Source organism: Protomyctophum bolini (genome assembly GCF_963924005.1).
Source record: "Protomyctophum bolini genome assembly, chromosome: 24".
In the NCBI taxonomy this organism is placed as follows: Eukaryota; Metazoa; Chordata; class Actinopteri; order Myctophiformes; family Myctophidae; genus Protomyctophum; species Protomyctophum bolini.
This window is the reverse complement of record NC_137885.1, coordinates 18,109,231-18,128,701: the sequence shown is the minus strand read 5'-3', so window position 1 is coordinate 18,128,701 and position 19,471 is coordinate 18,109,231. Positions and strand designations below refer to the sequence as shown.

The 19,471-nt window shown below is 41.5% G+C and overlaps 1 protein-coding gene across 1 annotated transcript; it reads left to right on the top strand.

The window, feature by feature from the left end:
• Window positions 1-4,246: 4,246 nt before the first annotated feature.
• arpc2 (actin related protein 2/3 complex, subunit 2) lies at window positions 4,247-18,759 on the top strand. Its single transcript, XM_080758281.1, has 10 exons — window positions 4,247-4,484; window positions 5,952-5,986; window positions 6,543-6,655; window positions 9,673-9,718; window positions 10,668-10,854; window positions 11,938-12,031; window positions 12,314-12,440; window positions 13,390-13,490; window positions 16,482-16,582; window positions 18,679-18,759. The coding sequence occupies exons 1-10, from the start codon at window positions 4,411-4,413 to the stop codon at window positions 18,698-18,700; spliced, it is 900 nt and encodes a 299-aa protein (XP_080614407.1). The 5' UTR covers window positions 4,247-4,410; the 3' UTR covers window positions 18,701-18,759.
• Window positions 18,760-19,471: the final 712 nt, after the last annotated feature.

Below are 19,471 nucleotides of genomic sequence, written 5' to 3'. Positions count from 1 at the left end.
GATGTTTAATTTCAATATTTTTATTAGCTATCAATTCAAATATTTTTTTACATTTGATGTTTAATTTCAATATTTTTATTAGCTAGCGATTCAAATATTTTCTTACATTTGATGGACTTTTGAAATACTGTTTTATTTAAACATATTTTAATACATCTAACAAAGACATTTTATTTATATTTTAAAACATTTTCCCATGGACCACCTGCAGGCCTATTATGCCATGGACTACTAGCAGTCTGTGGACCATCTGTTAAGAAACAGTGGTAACACAACAGTCGTCCCTAGCTTGATTCTTAGTCAGCGTGGTGGTCCCTGGTTCACAATCAGTTGAAAACCCCTGCCTTAATGTGTTGCAGCTTAAAACTGCATTCAATTATGACCTTAACAGAGTAGCCTATATGAATGGGAATCATCACTATGTATAACTAATCACCACCGCACATGAACAGAACACACATGTGGAGAGTAGATCACCAATGATTTGTTGATTAATTGATTGATTGATTAAAATTGTTATTCCACAGTATGCAGAATGGGTACATTTCAAACGAAAGTACAGGTCAATACAAAAACTGTTACTTGAGGATAGAACCAGAAAAAGCACAGGCCACTTGTTTACGGCTACTCCATTTTCAATTCATCAGAACATTTAATGACATACAAATATACACTTCTATGAAACAGGAAATCATCATACTGTACTAGGCCTACAGTTAAAATGGAAAAAAGGGAAAAGACATGTACAGTATGGAAAGGAGAAAAAATAGGGGGGGGGACTTTGACTTTTTTTTTTACAGGGGCCAGTTTAGAAATGGAGAAACAAGAAAGAGCACCTAGCCACTATGTGCGGCTGGCCCGTAGGTGCTCTTTCATGTTTCTTATGGCTAAAGAAAGAGTACCCATTTTGGAGGAGGTGGTACTGTAAAAGAAAGAGCCCACGTTTAGTCCAACCAGGGCATCTTCCTGGCACCTTAAACACAGGCCATTCTAAGGCGATGAAGGCAATGACCGATGGAGCTACCACAAAGAAAGCCAAAAGCAAAAACAGGAAGAGGTAATCTTCCTCATCATCTCTGCGGTCAGATAGTTGGTCCACTCAGCTCCATATATGGTCACAAAAGGGGCACCATATAAGGAGTCCCCAAAGCAGCTATACGTCCAAAACCCAAATATGTACGAGCTGCGTTCGCTTCCCGCGTTTGCGCGTCTTACTCGTAGTTAGTTGTATCTGAAATGCTATGTATACCTCTTTTTCAGACTTTGGTTGCAGTCATCATTGATTAATTAATTTATTTTAACCTTGTAAGTCCCGGTCCATATCTATCTGACAGTATATAAACCAGTAAGAGCTCCCTGAGGGCAAGAAGTGACCTCGTCCTAAAGGGCAAGGAAAGGTCGTGCTGAGGGCGAGGCCGCGCTGAAACTACAGGTCTGGGAATGCCCATATATGGACTTTTTTTCCTACTTTTTTTAAACGTTTTTAGGGCAAAGAAATTGGCCAATTAGTAAGGCCAAGCGGGGCCTCGGGAGTCGGGCCAGCCCACTTAGGGTCCAGGTAGCCTTCATTTTCGGGCCATGTTGAGAACTCTTGTTTTCGCGCTAATTGGGGTGGGCCCGTCTAGAGTTTGAATGGACAGGTATCAGTCAAAAGGGAGACATCGAAGAGGAAGGACGGGGAAGGATCAACATCTGGAATGTCAGAACAGGTCAGCTCCATACAGTATAGTATGGAGATCTAAGGGTTTGAGATTTGTGGTCAGATGTAGAGTTGCTGGCCGGCTCCATATACGATCTAGGTGATGATCCAGTATTCTCCATGTACTGTATGACTATCCTGGGTTTGATGAGGTCAGTGTTGTGATCTTCATATATGGAGACGGCCACATGTATGGAGCGTGTCACAAGGCATGACGGACTGACGGCCATATATGGTGGCGTGACGGACGGGCTGACTGACAGCGACCTACAGCCACAATTAGTTACGCCTGTCATCATCACGTCAGCCATCACGACTTGCATAGTTCTGGGCAACCAGGGTTATTGTGTCATTTTAAGCTTCTCCAAGGTTAACCTGCTATCTAATATTGTTGACATACCAGGAGAAGCCTAACAGATGATAACAAGACCAACACACATGGCCCCAGTATGTGTGTAAGTAATCAACTGCATCTGCATGCATGGGGAAGTTTCATGATGATTGACACACACACACACACACACACACACACACACACACACACACACACACACACACACACACACACACACACACACACACACACACACACACACACACACACACACACACACACACACACACACACACACACACACACACACATCCTGTTCACCATTTCACATATACATGAAAGGTGAAAATAACGAAATGTGTGATAAATCTACTATACTGTGGAAGGGTTATCATATATTAATTTACTTAACCCTATAGACAATTTAATATAGGTATGGATTTGCCCACTCAATTCATAATTAACATTCCAATTTTGGGGCTCTGGCTGATGGACTAAGAACGCCCCCCCCCCCCCCCCCCCCCCAAAAAAAAAACCCAAAAGAAATACAAAATAATAATAATTATATAAATATAAAGATAAGATGGAGAATTGCGGATTCAGGCATCCATGATTGGCACGCACGCATGCATGCATACACGCACGCACACACGCACGATGCAATTATGCTGTAACATCCATTGCCTGAGCTGCTTTGGAGAAGACAATAATGCAGGGTCAGAAGAGGTTTAGGCTGCTCACTAACGCTACAACTTGACCTTACATTCCTCCTCATATTCCAATGTCTGGCATGTTCCCACCATAGAGGTTACCACATGTCGTGGAATGTCTTTGTCCTGTTTGTCATGCAAATAGCAGTTACATAAAGTTTCTGTATACTATAATATTTACACATAGGTTATACTGTAGACCACGAAACACCTGGCGCCGTGACCTGGATGCAGATGTGAAGAGATCTGGCCACACATGGGGACAGCTGGAGAAGATGGCCCAGGACCGTGATGTCTGGAGAGCTCTTGTTCGTGGCCTATGCCCAAAGTTGGGCTATAGGCGTAAGTAAAGTAAGTAAGTTATACTGTAGCTCTCATTATACGTATACGTTTCATGACATTACAATTGCTTGGACAAGACACTCCTTAATTTCTTAATTTCTCAAACTTAATTTTCTCAAATTAGCCTATATGAGGGGTCTTCAACAGGGGGTTCAGGACCCCTAGGGAGGTTCTGAGAGTTACTACAGGTACAGGGTCACCTATGTGAGGGGGCTGTCAAATCATTGTGTGATAGGATTTCCTAGCTTTTAGTTACCGTCCACAAACTTCTTCTTAAACAAACATTAAATTCTCATTGACAATGAATGGAGAATTTTACGTCATGAGCAAATATAGGTATAGTGTCTATTTTACGTCTGTACGATGATATGAGCGCCCCTCACTTCACACGGGTGTGATTTTTTGTTTACATTAACCACTTGAAACGTAGCGCACCTATATCTGAGGACAACTATTACTATGGCAAAGAGGTTTTGTGTACAGGGGGGAAAGTACAGAGTGAGAGATCAAGTTTACTAAGTATTGACCTAATTAAATGGTTACTGTAGTCCTAGATGTCACATACTGTACATTAACATCAGTCCAACACTGTTGACAGTGCTGTCAAACAAGTCTATGAAATCTATGAAAACTATGTTATACAATATGCACATTCTGTGCACCATACATACATTTAACTCATTCATAGCGACACATTCTGTCATTTTAGAAATGTAATCTTTAAAGTACCTGTCTGTTTTGTTTATGAGGGTCAGCAGAGAGTGGTTACTTCACTTGGTCCCATAAAACGCAGGTGTGAGTGAACATCCCCCAAGCATGTCTGTGATATTTTATAATAGACAATTATTTATTATCTATCTATTCATCAACAAGTTGAGTTTCATTGGACAAGAAGTGCACAGTTAATGACAAGATATAATCTCTTTTAACATATATTTTAAATTAAATTCTAAGTTTATTTTCAAGTTATTCCAATGAGAGAATGTATAAGAATGACTTCAAATCATATATTTCACTCTCCACTGTTATTTCCTTATCCTTCAGTAGACAGTTATACAAAAATATTACAGCCATATTATAATTTAATTGTCATTTAAGCATTTTAGCTCTTAATTCCAGTTTTGGTGACGTGCTGGTCACGTGCCCCGGCGAGACACGCGGAAGTGACAGGAGGAAGCCTTGGCGGAAGCAGCGGGTCTGTCAAGGAAGGAAAAAATCTTTGGCAAGAAATTTGACACAAAAGAAGCTACAATAATAACCAAGCGAAATAATAATACGACCCTAAACCCATTCACTCGTCTCCTTCCGACCGGGCGTCCGCTGCGATGATTCTGTTAGAAATCAACAACCGGATCATAGAAGAGACGCTGACGCTAAAGTTTGACGCCGCATCCAACGGGTGAGACACAGGGGTTTTGTTCCAGACGGCGTTAGCATCGATGCTAACGTCAGCTAGCGTGGCTAGCCGAGCCGCCTGACGACCAACGGGGGATGACAGATAAATAGCAGAACCCCGGCTGGGTGGTTGTTATAGCCGTGCATGAGGGGCTGCATGTTTGCTGCAGTTTATAATTGATCATGTTAAAAGAGACTGACTGGTAGACAGGCACGACTAGCCAACACATAGAGACACACCTAGGTGGGGTGTGTCTGCTGATGCTAACAGGCTAGCTAGCGAGCTAGCAGGCTAGCGGTGTGTTGTACTGGGTGATGATCAGTTAGTTGTGTATGGTGTCTGTCTCTGTTGCCAGGATCCGATTTAAAATCAATCAAATCCACGTTTAAACAACTCGGTTGCTCGGGTTTATTCCACAATGAATGAGATGGTGGTGGTTCTCCCACTGCCAGGTGAACTGTACGATGTGAGCAGAGAAAAACTGCCTCTGGTTAGTGGTTACCTGCAGACTGACTACAAAACATGTCATATCTCTCTCAGCTGTGTGCACGGTGATAATGAATTAAGTGCCATTCGTCCGTTTAACGTCAAAGCACCTTGCTGTACTGTACATGCACCAGTGTGTGTTTGTGCGTGCCACAGTGGCCACACTATAACGTAGCCCAAGACATCGCCCTTTCCTCTGCGGCGTCCTTCCGCATTCCTGGGTCAAGTCAATACAAGCCAAGGCTAATACTGTAGCTCTACTTGTATTACTGCAACCTGGGCAAGTCTCAACAGTACTTTACCACCTGCACCAGTTTAGCAGATTATGGAAATTAATAACTTTGTGTGTGTGTGTATGTGTGTGTGTATATATGTGTGTGTGTGTATGTATATATATATAAATAAATACTGCGCATACACATGTAAGTTTAGTTAAATATTTAATTGCATATGTCACAGGATGCCATTGCCAGGCTAGTAGTTTTATTATGTCTTGTCATGCAACAAGGTAACACAAATAGCCAAGCTACAAAGCACATGGGCATGGCATGAAGCTTGTTGTAGATGTGCTAAGCCTATTTTAGAAAATTTGGGGAAATTTTCATCTATATTATAATTATTATGTGCCCAAACAGGGATGCCACGTTGGGGAAGTGGTTAAGTAATAGCTCAATAAGTTTTCATTCCTTCAAAAATAACAGTGGAGTTCTTGAGGGTTGAAGGCAAGGTTGCTTTATTTACCCCTTAGGGAAATTTTTCGTGGACATGCCAGCTGCCACATAAAAATACGTACTGTACAATTATAGTGCAGTAAAACCACAAAAAACAAGTACAGACATTGTGCATTCAAGTATATTCAAATACTACAGTGTGTGTGTGTGTGTGTGTGTGTGTGTGTGTGTGTGTGTGTGTGCGCATCAGTTTCCTTGAAACTGTTTTCTGTATTTCATTGTTGTTTACGTCAAACTGTTTTCTTGTTGGCAGAACCAAACCAGAGGCTGTGGAGGTGACCTTTGCAGGTGAGGTCATATCATGTCTGTCTCTTTTCATCGTATTACAATAAAGCATCTAGTGGCATTCAGGCATTGTCATTAGCCGTTTACATCCATGTTGGGATTATTATCAGCACGGTAAAATCTAGAGTTAATTTAACTCAAGTGTCAGAATGTATCCTTGTGGGTAATTCTTTTACTTAAATTAGGTGAAGGGCTTAATAATAGAAATATGCCTACTAATAGAATATTATGAAATTAACCCAAACGATAAGAGATTTTCAGAAGCACTGTGATATTTAACCTTTTGAAACCTTGCATCCCTATTGTGTGGTCTGTGAAAATAGAAGATCTACAAGCTCATAAGGTGTTGAGTCTGTTTGACGCGTTGTGAGCTTTTTCGATCGGCTATTTTGGCAAAGAGACTGTTTGTGTATAACGAGGAAACGACGACGGAGCCTAGTATAGACTCCTGGGGGACTGCCCTTGGTCCAGCCTCATAGATGACCACTAGACCCTTATAGGTGATCATTTAGGCCTTGTTTGACAGAGTAGACCCTAAGCATTTCTCTGATGGCCATAGATTTCGATGGCGTGCTGTACCACATCTCTAACCCCAATGGGGAAAAGACCAAGGTGATGGTCAGCATCTCCCTAAAATTCTACAAGGAGCTGCAGGAGCACGGGGCTGACGAGGTGAGAGGAGCACACACTCACGCACGCACGCACGCACATACAAGGGTAAATGGGTGACATGCTGTCTTTAATTTTTTTTTTATATACCCTGAGGTCTATTTACCAAATGGGCTATATCTGTCGGGTCTTGTTCCTCATAGACATGGTTTTTATTTTACAAGTTAAGACGGAAGCAGACATGGTTTAAGCCAGGCTGCTCTTGCAGTCACTTCCCTCAAGGTGTGTGTGTGTGTGTGTGTGTGTGTGTGTGTGTGTGTGTGTGTGTGTGTGTGTGTGAGAGAGAGAAAGTGTCACACAGATTAATCTTGTCGGGACTCGGAAGTCATTACACACACACACACACACACACACACACACACACAGATTTTCTGTGTAAATCTCTCACACACTCACACATACGTGTGTGCACGTGCTCTTTTTTTCTTCACACATACAGGCTTACAGTCCTGTTTCCTGTACATCAACCAATGTGGTTCAAATCCGTCTGACACATGAGGGAATGTAGTTGCGTTTTTGCTGCTCAAACCGATCTAAATTCAGACCCCTCAACATGAGTAAAGCTACAGAAGAGCTGAATATGTCAGCACACACACGCACACACTCCTTCTCCTTGTATGGAAATGAAGACTCTGCTAAAAACAGGATGTATGCCCTGTGAGTCAGCCAAAATGAGGAAGCGCTGACTGTGCCGGAGCGACACGCGCCGCTGCTGAATGAAGTGCCTTGGCTGCCTTCCAGTGGACCACTGCCCTCCTCGTTGGCTCGGTCTACGAGGGCAGACGGGGAGATGCATGGGGCTCAGCAGGACCAAGAAGCCTGCGTGAAAAGGAAGCCGTTGACCATGACAGGATGCAGAGTAGGCAGTGGTGGACAAGTAGGCTGCTCAAGCCCAGTACAAGTCAAAGTATAGATACTCCTGGACGGTCAAATATCACTCCACTACAAATGAAAGAAAAGATGCTCAGTCAAAAGTATTCAAAAGTACAAACTAAGTGCATTAAAAAAGAATATATGAATGCATTACTGTATTGAAATGCAGGAAAAAAGGGGATTTTTAGTCGAGTCAAAATACAACATTTGCCTTGAAAATGTAGTGGAGTGAAAGGCATAAGTATCCACAAATACTAGTTTAAGTATAGATGTTCAAAAATGTACTTGGAGTAAGTACAGTATACTTGTCTTTCTTAAATACTAGTGTAAAGTAACTGTAAAGGTATGTTTACTGTCCACCACTGAGTTATGGGATAGTGCAATCCAAATGTTTTAAGTGTTCCATCCTTCCATTGAGACTAATCTTACAACTGATTGATACCTATCAAGCATTGTCACAGTCATCTGTGTGTGTGTATTCTTATCAAACACTGCAGCCATAAGCTTAGAGCATGTTTCCAATGAGGCTAATCTTGAAACTGATACCTATCAAGCATTGCGTCACTGTCACCTGTGTGCGTACTCTTATTTGAAATGATCTAGTACTTTATTGTCAGTTTGCACTGAAATTTGTCTCGCGACCCAGCGGCCTTGTATGCAACACACACACACACGCACATGCTGCACTTAGTGCAGCCATATGCATTATGCATCTAGCATGTTTCCAATGAGGCTAATCTTGGAACTGATGCATATCAAGGTGTGTGTTGGGGAAACACGCACACAGCCACTGCTTTCTTTGGAATTGAATGCTGGCCAGTGTTGTTCTTGGGCAGGCTGGAGCAAGAGTGAATAATTTTTCACCTGAAAAGAGCTGCATGTCTTCCGTACCGCCGCCTGATTTGCATGATGCCACCTAGCTTAGTGCTGTCCATTCCACAGTGACAGGTAGCGATTTCAGACTGGAGCCATGTGTCTATTTTCATCCTAGCCAAGCTGCAATTATCTGCTCAACACAACCCGTCTCTGGTTTTTCACTAATAGACGAGCCTATTGTGGTAGGGCAAGTTTGTCTTTTTGGCTTTTTAAGATGCTGATAGATGACTCCTGTATGCATCATGTCTCTAGTCCTAATCCTTTCAATAACCCATTTTATGTGAAAGTAGACAGTCTCCCTTACTTGGCCTACCGTAGTATATGTATGGTTTTCTTTTAATACCTAGTTAGCCTAGTTCATCTTTTTAAATTAAAAAGCTTGACATTTGTTTGCCTCAGCGATCCCAATCTACACTGTAAAATCCTCAGTGATAATTTAACAAATGTAACCATGAACCGTTAATGTTTGTACTGCTCGCTGTTGGTTGGATTCGTTTTATTCTTTTACATAGATTATTCAGTTTTCAGTTTTGTCCTGCAAAACGGACTTCTACAGACTAAACTCCACCAGCCTACACATCAACATTAAGCGAGCTCTCAAGATACAAAGGCTTTGGGAAATGTGTCGAATTTTCATATGTTCTCCTCACAGTAGCAGGAGTTTTATTTTAGTTATATTTATCCGCACAATAAAAACAGTATTTATCCGCACAATAAAAACAGTACAAAAAGGTAACATTATTCAAAGAGTAAAATAAGTGCATGTGAGAAAAGAAACCCATAAATATAAACTTAGACAAAGTAATCAAACATAAGGTATGATGAATGTGTGGGTGAGTCTGTGTGTGAGTGCGTAAGTATGGTGTGTGTGTGGTGTATGCAAATTGAAGAATAAGGCTTCACAAACATACAGAAGATTCTGGTTGGAAATAGGCAAAGTTTCCCTTTTAACGTTCCTTTATTTTTTATTTGTGAAGTAGTTCACTTTAAAAATCACCTTCCTTTTTTAGTAGTTCACCTAAAGAAATCACCTATGTTCTATTAATCACACCATGAATTCATGGAGATTGTTTTACTTTTTGTTGCATTCCTGACAATCCTGAGCCAATACTTTGATGACTGGGTCATTAAATAGATGACTCATTTAAGACTTGAGTCTCGTAGCGTAACTACTCCTTTAATGTTTTCGGCATGTTTTCCAATTTTCCCTTGATTTCACGTTTCATTGTTCTTGTGTAAACTCTAAATAAATTGTGTTCCTATCATTTCAGCTGCTGAAAAGGGTCTATGGGACATACCTTGTTTCTCCAGAGTCAAGTAAGTTGACCCCTCCCAGAACACAGCATTGGACCTGACATTCATCCATTGAAGCTTTTGTCATCAAAGGCAATAAGCGGAACATGACTACATTCATGGCTTAATTGGGTGATTGACAGCCTGTCATAGTTGGTGCCTGTGAGTTCAGCTAATGAAGCCTTTTGTCACTGATGATCAAAGACATGCATTTTTGATTTCCGGTTTACCCAGTCCGGTGTACGAGCTTAAACCAGTTTGATGTTATGAGGATCGACCGAACATGTGCACATTACAAGACGTGCTGGCAAATAACAAATAGCCTACTGCAACCAATGTCAATATTGTGTCATTTGCTTACGTGGCGCCGCTAAATCAATCTTTAATTTTTGGTAATGAGCCATATAACAATGTGATTTTAACATAATGTTATCTTTACATAATTACCCTGGTGGGAATCTACATCACATAGCGTTGCACTGTGGAGAGTTCTGTAAGCAACTGCCATGGCGGTAGCACGCGCTGTTTATAGTACAACACGAATGTATTACAGCAGCTAGTGGCTGCTATAGTTGTACACATCTAACAAATTAAACGAGAAAAACATACAATAAGAAAGGTCAGCAAAGGTAATGACTGCACTGATCGGTAACGTGTATACACGTCTTAACCCCTATTCATTGTCCAGTTTTCGTCATGCCGCGGTGGTCACTACTTACACAACACATCTTAGGTTTTCCTGGGAAAAGTGGTTGTTTTCCCAGGCTACAATGTGTCCTCATCATCTTTTAACTGGTTGTGTACCAGGCTACAATGTGTCCTCATCATCTTTTAACTGGTTGTGTCCCAGGCTACAATGTGTCATCATCTTTTAACTGGTTGTGTACCAGGCTACAATGTGTCATCATCTTTTAACTGGTTGTGTACCAGGCTACAATGTGTCCTCATCATCTTTTAACTGGTTGTGTCCCAGGCTACAATGTGTCCCTGCTGTTCGACCTGGACAACGTGCCAGAAAACAAGGAGGACGTCATCCACCAAGCGGGCATGCTCAAGAGGAACTGTTTCGCTTCGGTCTTCGAGAAATACTTCAAGTTCCAGGAAGAAGGCAAGGAGGGCGAGTCCAGAGCTGTGGTCCACTACAGAGACGACGAGTCCATGTAGGTTAAAAAGAGAGCAAACTAGCCCATTCTGACCTGAGATCAGATTCTAAAAATGTCTTCTACATCCTGACAGTTTTCTGAAAAAGCTGTTTCTATGTCAGTCGTTCTTCGATTTTTCAAAAATAGCAGACCTACAAGCTCGTAGCGTGCCACAGAGTGGCTTGTAGATCTGCTATTTTTCAATAGCTAAAGCATAACATAATGCTAACACCAAAAGGGGTTCCCGCCCAGAATGAAGATTTCATGTAAATTGCACACTGCGTTCATGATCTGAGGCTTTTCTTTTGCCAATCGGGATGGAATATGAAATATTGGACAGATCTGGCTTGAACACATTACTATAGAGATGCCATGGTGTGTAACGATTTGTGGGAGTTTGTAACAAAAGCACCGTTCCAGAACGGCACTATAACAGGCCGTTCTGGATGATTTGGGGCAGAGGTTCATCGTTGGCATCCAGGGAGTGTGTGTGTGCAAAATTTGGCATCGACTGGGTTAACGGTGCCGGAGATTAGCTGCACGTACGCACGCATGGACGGAGTGCAAAACATACTCTCCCCTATTCGGCCTGGTGGAGACAACAAATTTGAGATGGTTGGACACGGGAGCGATTTTGTCTTGGCACTTTTGTCTGTCTACTGATCACCACCAAATTACTTCTGCGCGTTGCCAAGGAAGTAGTCATACATGTTTTTGTTGTTTTCACCTTATGTGTATATTTTTTGAACTATTTAGCTTTGAATTTTATAACGGACGTGAATTGTGGACAGATTGTACCATGCCCAAATATGGAGTCTTACATCATAGATAACATCATAGACAATCTTTCTAGTTTCTTCTTCTTTTGTTGAGTTGATAATGACAACTCAGGATGACATCTTAATTGCCAAATTATCGTCTAATTTTGTCTAAACATTCATGACCAACTTAAGTAAAGTGCAGTTAAGGATTTTGGCCAACCTGCTTAAAAGTCTCTCACCAGACCAGATTGCAGTGTGACCTTAAACAAAAACCCTTGCCCCTTATTTTCATTCTTGCCTTAATCCTTTTCTAAACGGAGGTCATATTGTTTGTCCTCAGGTATGTGGAGGCCAAGAAAGACAGAGTGACGGTGGTGTTCAGCACGGTGTTCAAAGACGACGATGATGTCATCATCGGCAAGGTTTTCATGCAGGTCAGTGGGTCGTCTCAGCGGTCAGCTTGGCGAGACGGGAGCGAAACCCCGACCGCACCTTATTTGTCCAAGCTTAGTCTATGTTTAAGTACACTACTAAGTTTGTACAGGTGTAGCGGGTGGACTGGGAACTTGTGTACTATCACGAAATGAGGCTTTTGAGGTTTTCTTCCGCAAGATAAAGGTCAATTTTATTTCGGGACAGGGGTGTGAGGGATTCTTCTCTCTATGTCAAACAGTACTCGTATCTTTTCACACGTTTGTGTGTATGTGTGTGTTTAGGAGTTCAAGGAGGGTCGGAGAGCCAGCCACACAGCCCCACAGGTGCTGTTCAGTCACCGGGAGCCCCCTTTGGAGCTCAAAGACACAGACGCTGCTGTGGGAGATAACATCGGATACATCACATTCGGTCAGTCCTTTACTTTACTGTTAGAGCCACCAACCTTTAAGAGATAACATAGATAACCAGAGAGTCCCAACCAGGTATGTGTTCTGGTACTCGGGGACATATCCCATTGGTACGCGAGAAGGGGATCCCAAGTTTCTGACCGTGAATCTATAACCGTGCGTCACCAGGATCAATGATATGGTCAATGATATAACATTATGTTGTGATATACTAATATAGCAGCGGTTAGTCAGCCAGTCAACTGTCTTCTGTGTTTTGGTACGATGATGCGCCCCCAACCCCCTAGCCATGCCGGTCCACGAACATTTTATGAACTGTCAGCCGTTCCATGGTAATAGAAACGTTGGGAACCCATGCTTTACATAAGTGTTAGAATCATCGGCATTAACATGTTGCCGGCATAACCCGCATTCCCCGCTATTTAATCAAATATTCTACGCTGCCTAGATTGTTTTATTACCTTTGCAGCCGAAGTATTTGCGCTTTTGATCCATGAAAAACCGCTAGTAAACACTCCCAGCATTTGTTATTGAGCCGACAAAAAAGCCACTTCCTTGATCCGGGTCACAGACAAAGAGCAAAGCGAGCCAAGATTGTCCCTACCCCCTCGTTCACTTGCATTGGGCCTTTATTTCCCAGAACCCATGCTCTGGGCTGCTAGGGATCAGCCCAGAGCATGGATTGATTTCCGGTTTTGTCATCATAACGTGAAGGCCTCGTCACCAGGTCTGGGTTTAGCGTATTGCACGCGGTGCAACCCTGGATTAAACAATTACCCGCCGTTAAAAGGCAACTTAACCCAGTTGATAACCCGAGTCCTATAGTTTTATTTTGTATAGATATGTGAAATGGTTTTGTCTTAATTTATTTTATACTACCAGATTCTTTTTTCCTTTATACCAGATTTGTTTTCTAAAGCTTTTAAGTTCTCACTGTTCTGTTCATGCAGTGCTATTCCCTCGTCACACCAATGCCAATGCCAGAGACAACACCATCAACCTCATCCATACCTTCAGGGACTACCTGCACTACCACATAAAGTGCTCCAAGGTGAGGCTGCTTAACCCATTCTGACCTGAGATCAGATTTTAAAATGTTTTCTACATCCTGACAGTTTTTGAAAAAGATATGTTTCTATGTCAGTCGTTCTTCGATTTAAAAAAAATAGCAGACGTACAAGCTATGAGCTTGTAGATCTGCTATTTTTCAATAGCTAAATTATAACATAATGTTTAAAACACCAAAAGGGGTTCCCGCCAAAAATGGGTTAATGCTTGTTTCAGCACTTCTCTAACGTAAAAGATAACAAGCGACCGCCCCCCAGTTTGATATGCATGCGGCCAAATAGCCCCTTTGATTAAAATGTTCTGTCCCTATTAACTCTGTGTGTACGAATGCAATGGACCCATTCGTGCACAGAGTTACAGAGACCCATAACTATTCAACTGGGGGTCCCAGTGATATTGTTCACAATATTACTATTAATCATAATAAAAAAATGTCATATGTTCTATAACCATTAACAAAATTACCGCGTTCAAAGCAGAGCGGCGTGAAAGTGTGTAGGCGTTTGTACTATTTTCCCAAGGTGTACGGTATGTGAGAGGTACCTAATTGTCTTCACCAAAGATGGTGAAGTGAATGCTTCAGCAAAGTGCAAACAGGTGTTTATCATTACTGACCCCCTCCTCCTCTTGTAAAAGAGTTGCTGGCCTCCATTCTTGTCTAAATATAACGTTACTGAAACTTTTGCACAATAGAAAGTCCAGGTGAGATTGGGGGGAATGGGTGTACTGTAGCTTCCAATTGACCATAACCTCTAATTATACCTGTTCCCTCACATGGTTGACATTTCAGAGGCAGATATGTCAGTAGGAATCTAGTATGTAAAATATGTTACGACACAACACTGAAAACAAATCATCTTCAATGAAAGGCTTTCACTATATTAATCCTGGCATCCCTGTTTCTGGCAATTTTCTTTTAAAAACACTGTAAATGGCAGATCTGCAAGATCACAACGTTTAGTTTGTTATTTTCACTTATAGATGTAGATGTGCTATTTTCGCCGTTTGTGGTTTTGTAGTATCAGGGATGGTATATGTGGTTTAACCCATTCTGAACGGGAACCCCTTTTAGGTCGCATTCTCACCTAATACTTCGGTAGACTCGAATGCGTATGGGAGGAGAAATGGGATTCTTGCATATTTAATTGGCTACGGTTTGCCTTCACACTGTCATGATCCGCAGCAATTGGAAACGCAGCAGGGGGGACCTTTATCAATGTGTTACATTCATAAACTAGCCTACACAGTGAAATGATAAATCTATGGTGATAATTATACTCATAACGTGCATTATGTGTCGTGCCGACGGTCTGGGACTGCCCCCCCCTCTCTCGCTCTCTCACTATAAGCACGCAGCCACGCACGCACTGTTCTTTTGGGCATGGAGGCACAGCGCTGAGCGCACTGATATAACAGACAGCAGCGCAAAATGTTTACAAGTTTATCGAGATGAAAGTTCCTACTCCCCACTAGTCCCCACGCAGTGACAGCACTCCATGTTTACGGCACGCACAGACAGACAGAATATTCTGTAGGCTATAATACTATTACACTGCACTGCAGTGTTTGTGTTTTCTTAAGCAATTGATTAATGTACTCGTCCTCATTTCGATCAGGGCTTCAGTCTCCACTCTCCTCATTCGACCACGTCTATCCACGGTAACGGGACATCTTTGCGCTGCGTAAAATATGCCTTCTCCGTCTCCAACTGTGTTCAGCTCCTCACCCGCCTGACGTATGTTTGCTTCATTTCCTGTATTTGCTGCGGATTGCATTCACACCTGCACCGAATCGTAGTCAAGCGCGATTGGAAGCGAAGCGAAACCCCCGTTTTTGCTCGGAGTAAAATGCGGTTCTTTGTTGCGCATTAGGATTCGAAAGAGCCTTCACACCTGCCAAACGAAGCGCACTTTCTGAAAATGCGCAGCAGGATTCGTTTTAATCGCAGCAAAGCTCTCTGGTGAGAATGCGACCTTAGTGTTTATAGCATTATGTTATACTTTAGCCATTGAAAAATAGCAGATGTAGCTCTGAAAATGTGGCGCAAATCTTTCAAAATATATTCTTTCAGAGCGAACGTTTTTAACTCAAATCTTTGCTTCTGGGGGGGGTCTCTGAAACAACATATTTCCTTGACATGAAAAAGGTTGAGCACCACTGACATAGAAACATAGGGTTTTCTGAAAACTGTCAGAATTTTGAAGACATTTTTAGAATCTAGTGTCAGTCAGGTCTAAATGGGTTAAAAGTAAGAAGCTGTGAGGACTGGAGAAGGAGGAACATTATTCATGTGTTTTTACATTTATCATGCCTTAAATGTAAGTTTACCTGTTACATTAATTTGCATATATACTGTAGGCCTACTCCTACACATAAATCAACGTATCACTCACTACTGTCATGTATTGAATGTACAAGAAAATTATCCGACTGGGTGTGTACATGCTGGCTTTTTGTTTGTTTTTGTCTGACTTGTGTGCGTGCGTGTGGTCGCATGCACAATTATCGGATGAATGAAAATGTCAAGGAAGGAACAATTGGGGCGTGTGTGTTTACTGTTTAGGCTATGTTTGAGTGTGCCTTTTACTCCGTAAACTATTCACCCACCCCCTCTCCCACACACACGCATCATTTAAAACTTGTTTGGTTTGCATGTCCATGATTAAAGTTCTCAGTAATTTGGATTCCATAGAAGTCAGCGTGTCTTCTTTGAAAGCATGCTGCGCACCGAAAATAGCAGATCTACCAGCTCACAAGCCACTAGCATAGTTATTTTAAGGTGAAAGAGTAATTCATCACTATCGTCAAACTAGCAATAGAATACAAGTTTTAGATCTTCCAGAAACATGAATGGTCTCAGAAATGTCATGAAAGCAATGCCTCAAATCTGTTTCTGCAGCTGGTTCCGCCTAAAACATTATCAATACATTTTCAGTCTTGTAATTTTATTTTGCTTTATTCCATGCTTCCACAGGCCTACATTCACACACGTATGAGGGCCAAGACTTCAGATTTCCTTAAGGTTCTGAACCGAGCCCGGCCCGACGCAGAGAAGAAGGAGATGAAGACAATGTCGTAAGTAGCCGCTGAACGCACCCTGCCATGTTGTTCTGTCCATCAAAATTAGGAACTCATTTACACTTGGGACCTCGTTTAAAAAGAAATGTGTAATAGGGTTGTGCGACAGACTTGAAATCAATATCACGATTATTTTATAAAAGAAAGAACGGAAGATGTACAAGCTCAGAATTTCTAAGCTTGTGTATGGGTGATTTTATTAATTTGGTTAAGTTCTAAACTTTTGTGCATAAAGGTTATTTTCCAAAACAATTGCAAGTCACATCTTCAGCGTTTGCCATGGTTTGTAGTTCAGAACAAACTCCAACCAACCACCGAACAAAGGTAGAGGGTGCGAGTGTGTGGTATGGGTTCCAGTCTGTCTCCATTACTCAAATGCTTACCTCTATTTTTATACTACCACTTGTTTGTTATTTCAAGTTATTGCTTCATAATATCTTCGTAAACATCTGACTTCAGTTTCAGCTGTACTGTAAGTAAACCGCAAGCTTGATTTTTATTTTCAGATAACCTCACTGATAACGTACAGTCGGGTGCTTTGTCAGTAAAGTCAGTGCAGCTACATATTTAGGTTTCTCTGAACCCAGCTGCGGTCTTGGGAGCAATCTTTCTGTGTGCTTTGGAGGTGTGTGGGGTTTTAGATGTTTATAGATAGGCATGACGTGTTGCACTGTTTGAAGTGGGGCTGATTGGAATTTTTATAGGCACTTTGCACAGAAGACATGCAAAGCTGAGACACGGTGCGAGTCGGGTCGCCCACACACACACATTCGCCATCTAATCCTTACGAGTTCAAAACAATCGATGTATCCAGCCCGTGGTGACTGAGAACATTGCAATCCCTTTGCTCAGATGTCAATGTTTAACCAGAACAGTATCACCTAGCAGTAGCTTGGTTCCTGTTCTGGGAGAGGACTGTTTATAGAGTAAAACGATTCTACTACAGTAGTAACCAATAGAATGCCTAGGTTTCAGGTTGAAATAATTCAATCCAAGGAATTATGTTCCTGGGGGACTTTGTTTTGGCTGTATTTTTGCTTAGCTATAAAAGATGACATTATGACATGTTTTGATGCTAGATGCTATCGGGTTTATACATTAATTTAAGCCTCATCTGTCGTCGCATGTGTTTGACTTTGACGTGCAACTCCATCTCTGCTCATGACTTATGGCCACTAGGAATGAAAGGATCTGCTTTGACAGTTGCTTGGCACAGTGTACTCACAGTATGCAATTAGAACTCTTATTTCCTCATTGTTGAGTTTTGATGCCTTTTGTTAAACTTGCACTGGCATGTCATCCAGACATGCATTTCAGTGGTGTTTTTCTTATATTCTTCTTCTTATATCTCCATAAAACTTTACTGGACGCTTCTTACATAAAATGTGTCATCTGCCATGAAATGGCATTGAAACCATTAACCACTGTAAATGACCAACTAAAAGAACCACTATACAAAGGATTCTGTAAAAGTCTCTCAAAGTCATTCTAAAATGATTAAAAGTGCTTTTTTGTGAAATCCGATAATCCTTTAACTTTTCCGGTTTGGTTTTGATCACATTTTTTCCCCGTTGTCCTCTGATCTGGAAGCCCTATGAACTCACAGGTTGCGTAAGAGTGCCCTCTTTCGTAAACCACTGAAAACACTGATGTATATAGACGGTGAAGTGTTGGCTTTTAAATGACGTCAAACAGTGCCAGTCATACTTCATCATAAGATTATTAAAATGGTCTATCATATAATATTAGATCATACAAGTCCCTTTGTTGTCTCTCTGCCATTTCATTTATACTCGCGCAGATCACAAGGTTCATGTTTAGGTTATTAGAGAAAGTAAAAGTTTTCCATTTGCTGCTTCCTTTCATTTTTATTCTTACAAAATGTTATGGCGATTTCTTGTTGGTTATTTACTATAGTCCTAGAGCCCAGGAAATCTGGCCACAAAAGATCATGGGATCTATTGAATGTGAAGGGGGAGGTGACAAACTGTCATTGAGGCTTGCGACACACTGTATGGTATCCAATTCAGTAGATTGAATAGAAAGTTGTCCTTTACGGTTAATGCTATATTATACTGTTATCATTTTTACAGGGGCAAGACATTCTGCCGCTGAGGCCATGGCCCCCTCCATGACGCGCAATCGGACCCGCACCTGGACACGCCTAAAAGCGACCCCCCCCCCACGCTGAGACTCGACGCCACATCGGACAGGATTCCAGGATGCTCTTATGCCCCCGTCCCCAAATCGTGTCCAGTCTGTTTTTGTTTGTTTTGTTTTATTTCCAAGCTAAAATAATGATAAAGTTGGCTCTTCTTTAAAAAACTAAAGTTGGCTCTACTTAGGGAAGGCCGAGGCTTGAGGAAAAAATGAAAAAGGGCATTCCTTTGCTTTGCATACGGTAGTTAAAAAAGAGAATTATTAGTCCTATATAAATATATATATATATATGAAAGAACAAAAAAAAAGAATTTTTTGATACGATATCTTTTACTCCATTTGGTACTCTTGCCTTGCCTGTTCTTCCTCCATCATGTACTGTGACCCAACCCTTGGTGTTCCTTATCCCCCCCACCCCATCCATCAGTAGTAACCATGCATTTTGCTGAAGTCAACATCCCCTATTTTCCCTCTCCGTCAATCTCTCTCGCTCTCTGTGCTTTGATGTTGTCTGTACCATTGTCATTGGAAAGAAAATTAATAAATCGATCTTGTAAAAAGAAGCACTTCTTTCATTGGCAAAATGGCACACTTTGTGTTTCATATAATCTCCTGAGCTATAATTGTTTTTGAATAACCATAGTATAATCTCGATTATTTGGCACACATACCAGAAGAAATATATATTTCTATTTATCTATTTATCACATCACGCAAATACAAGCG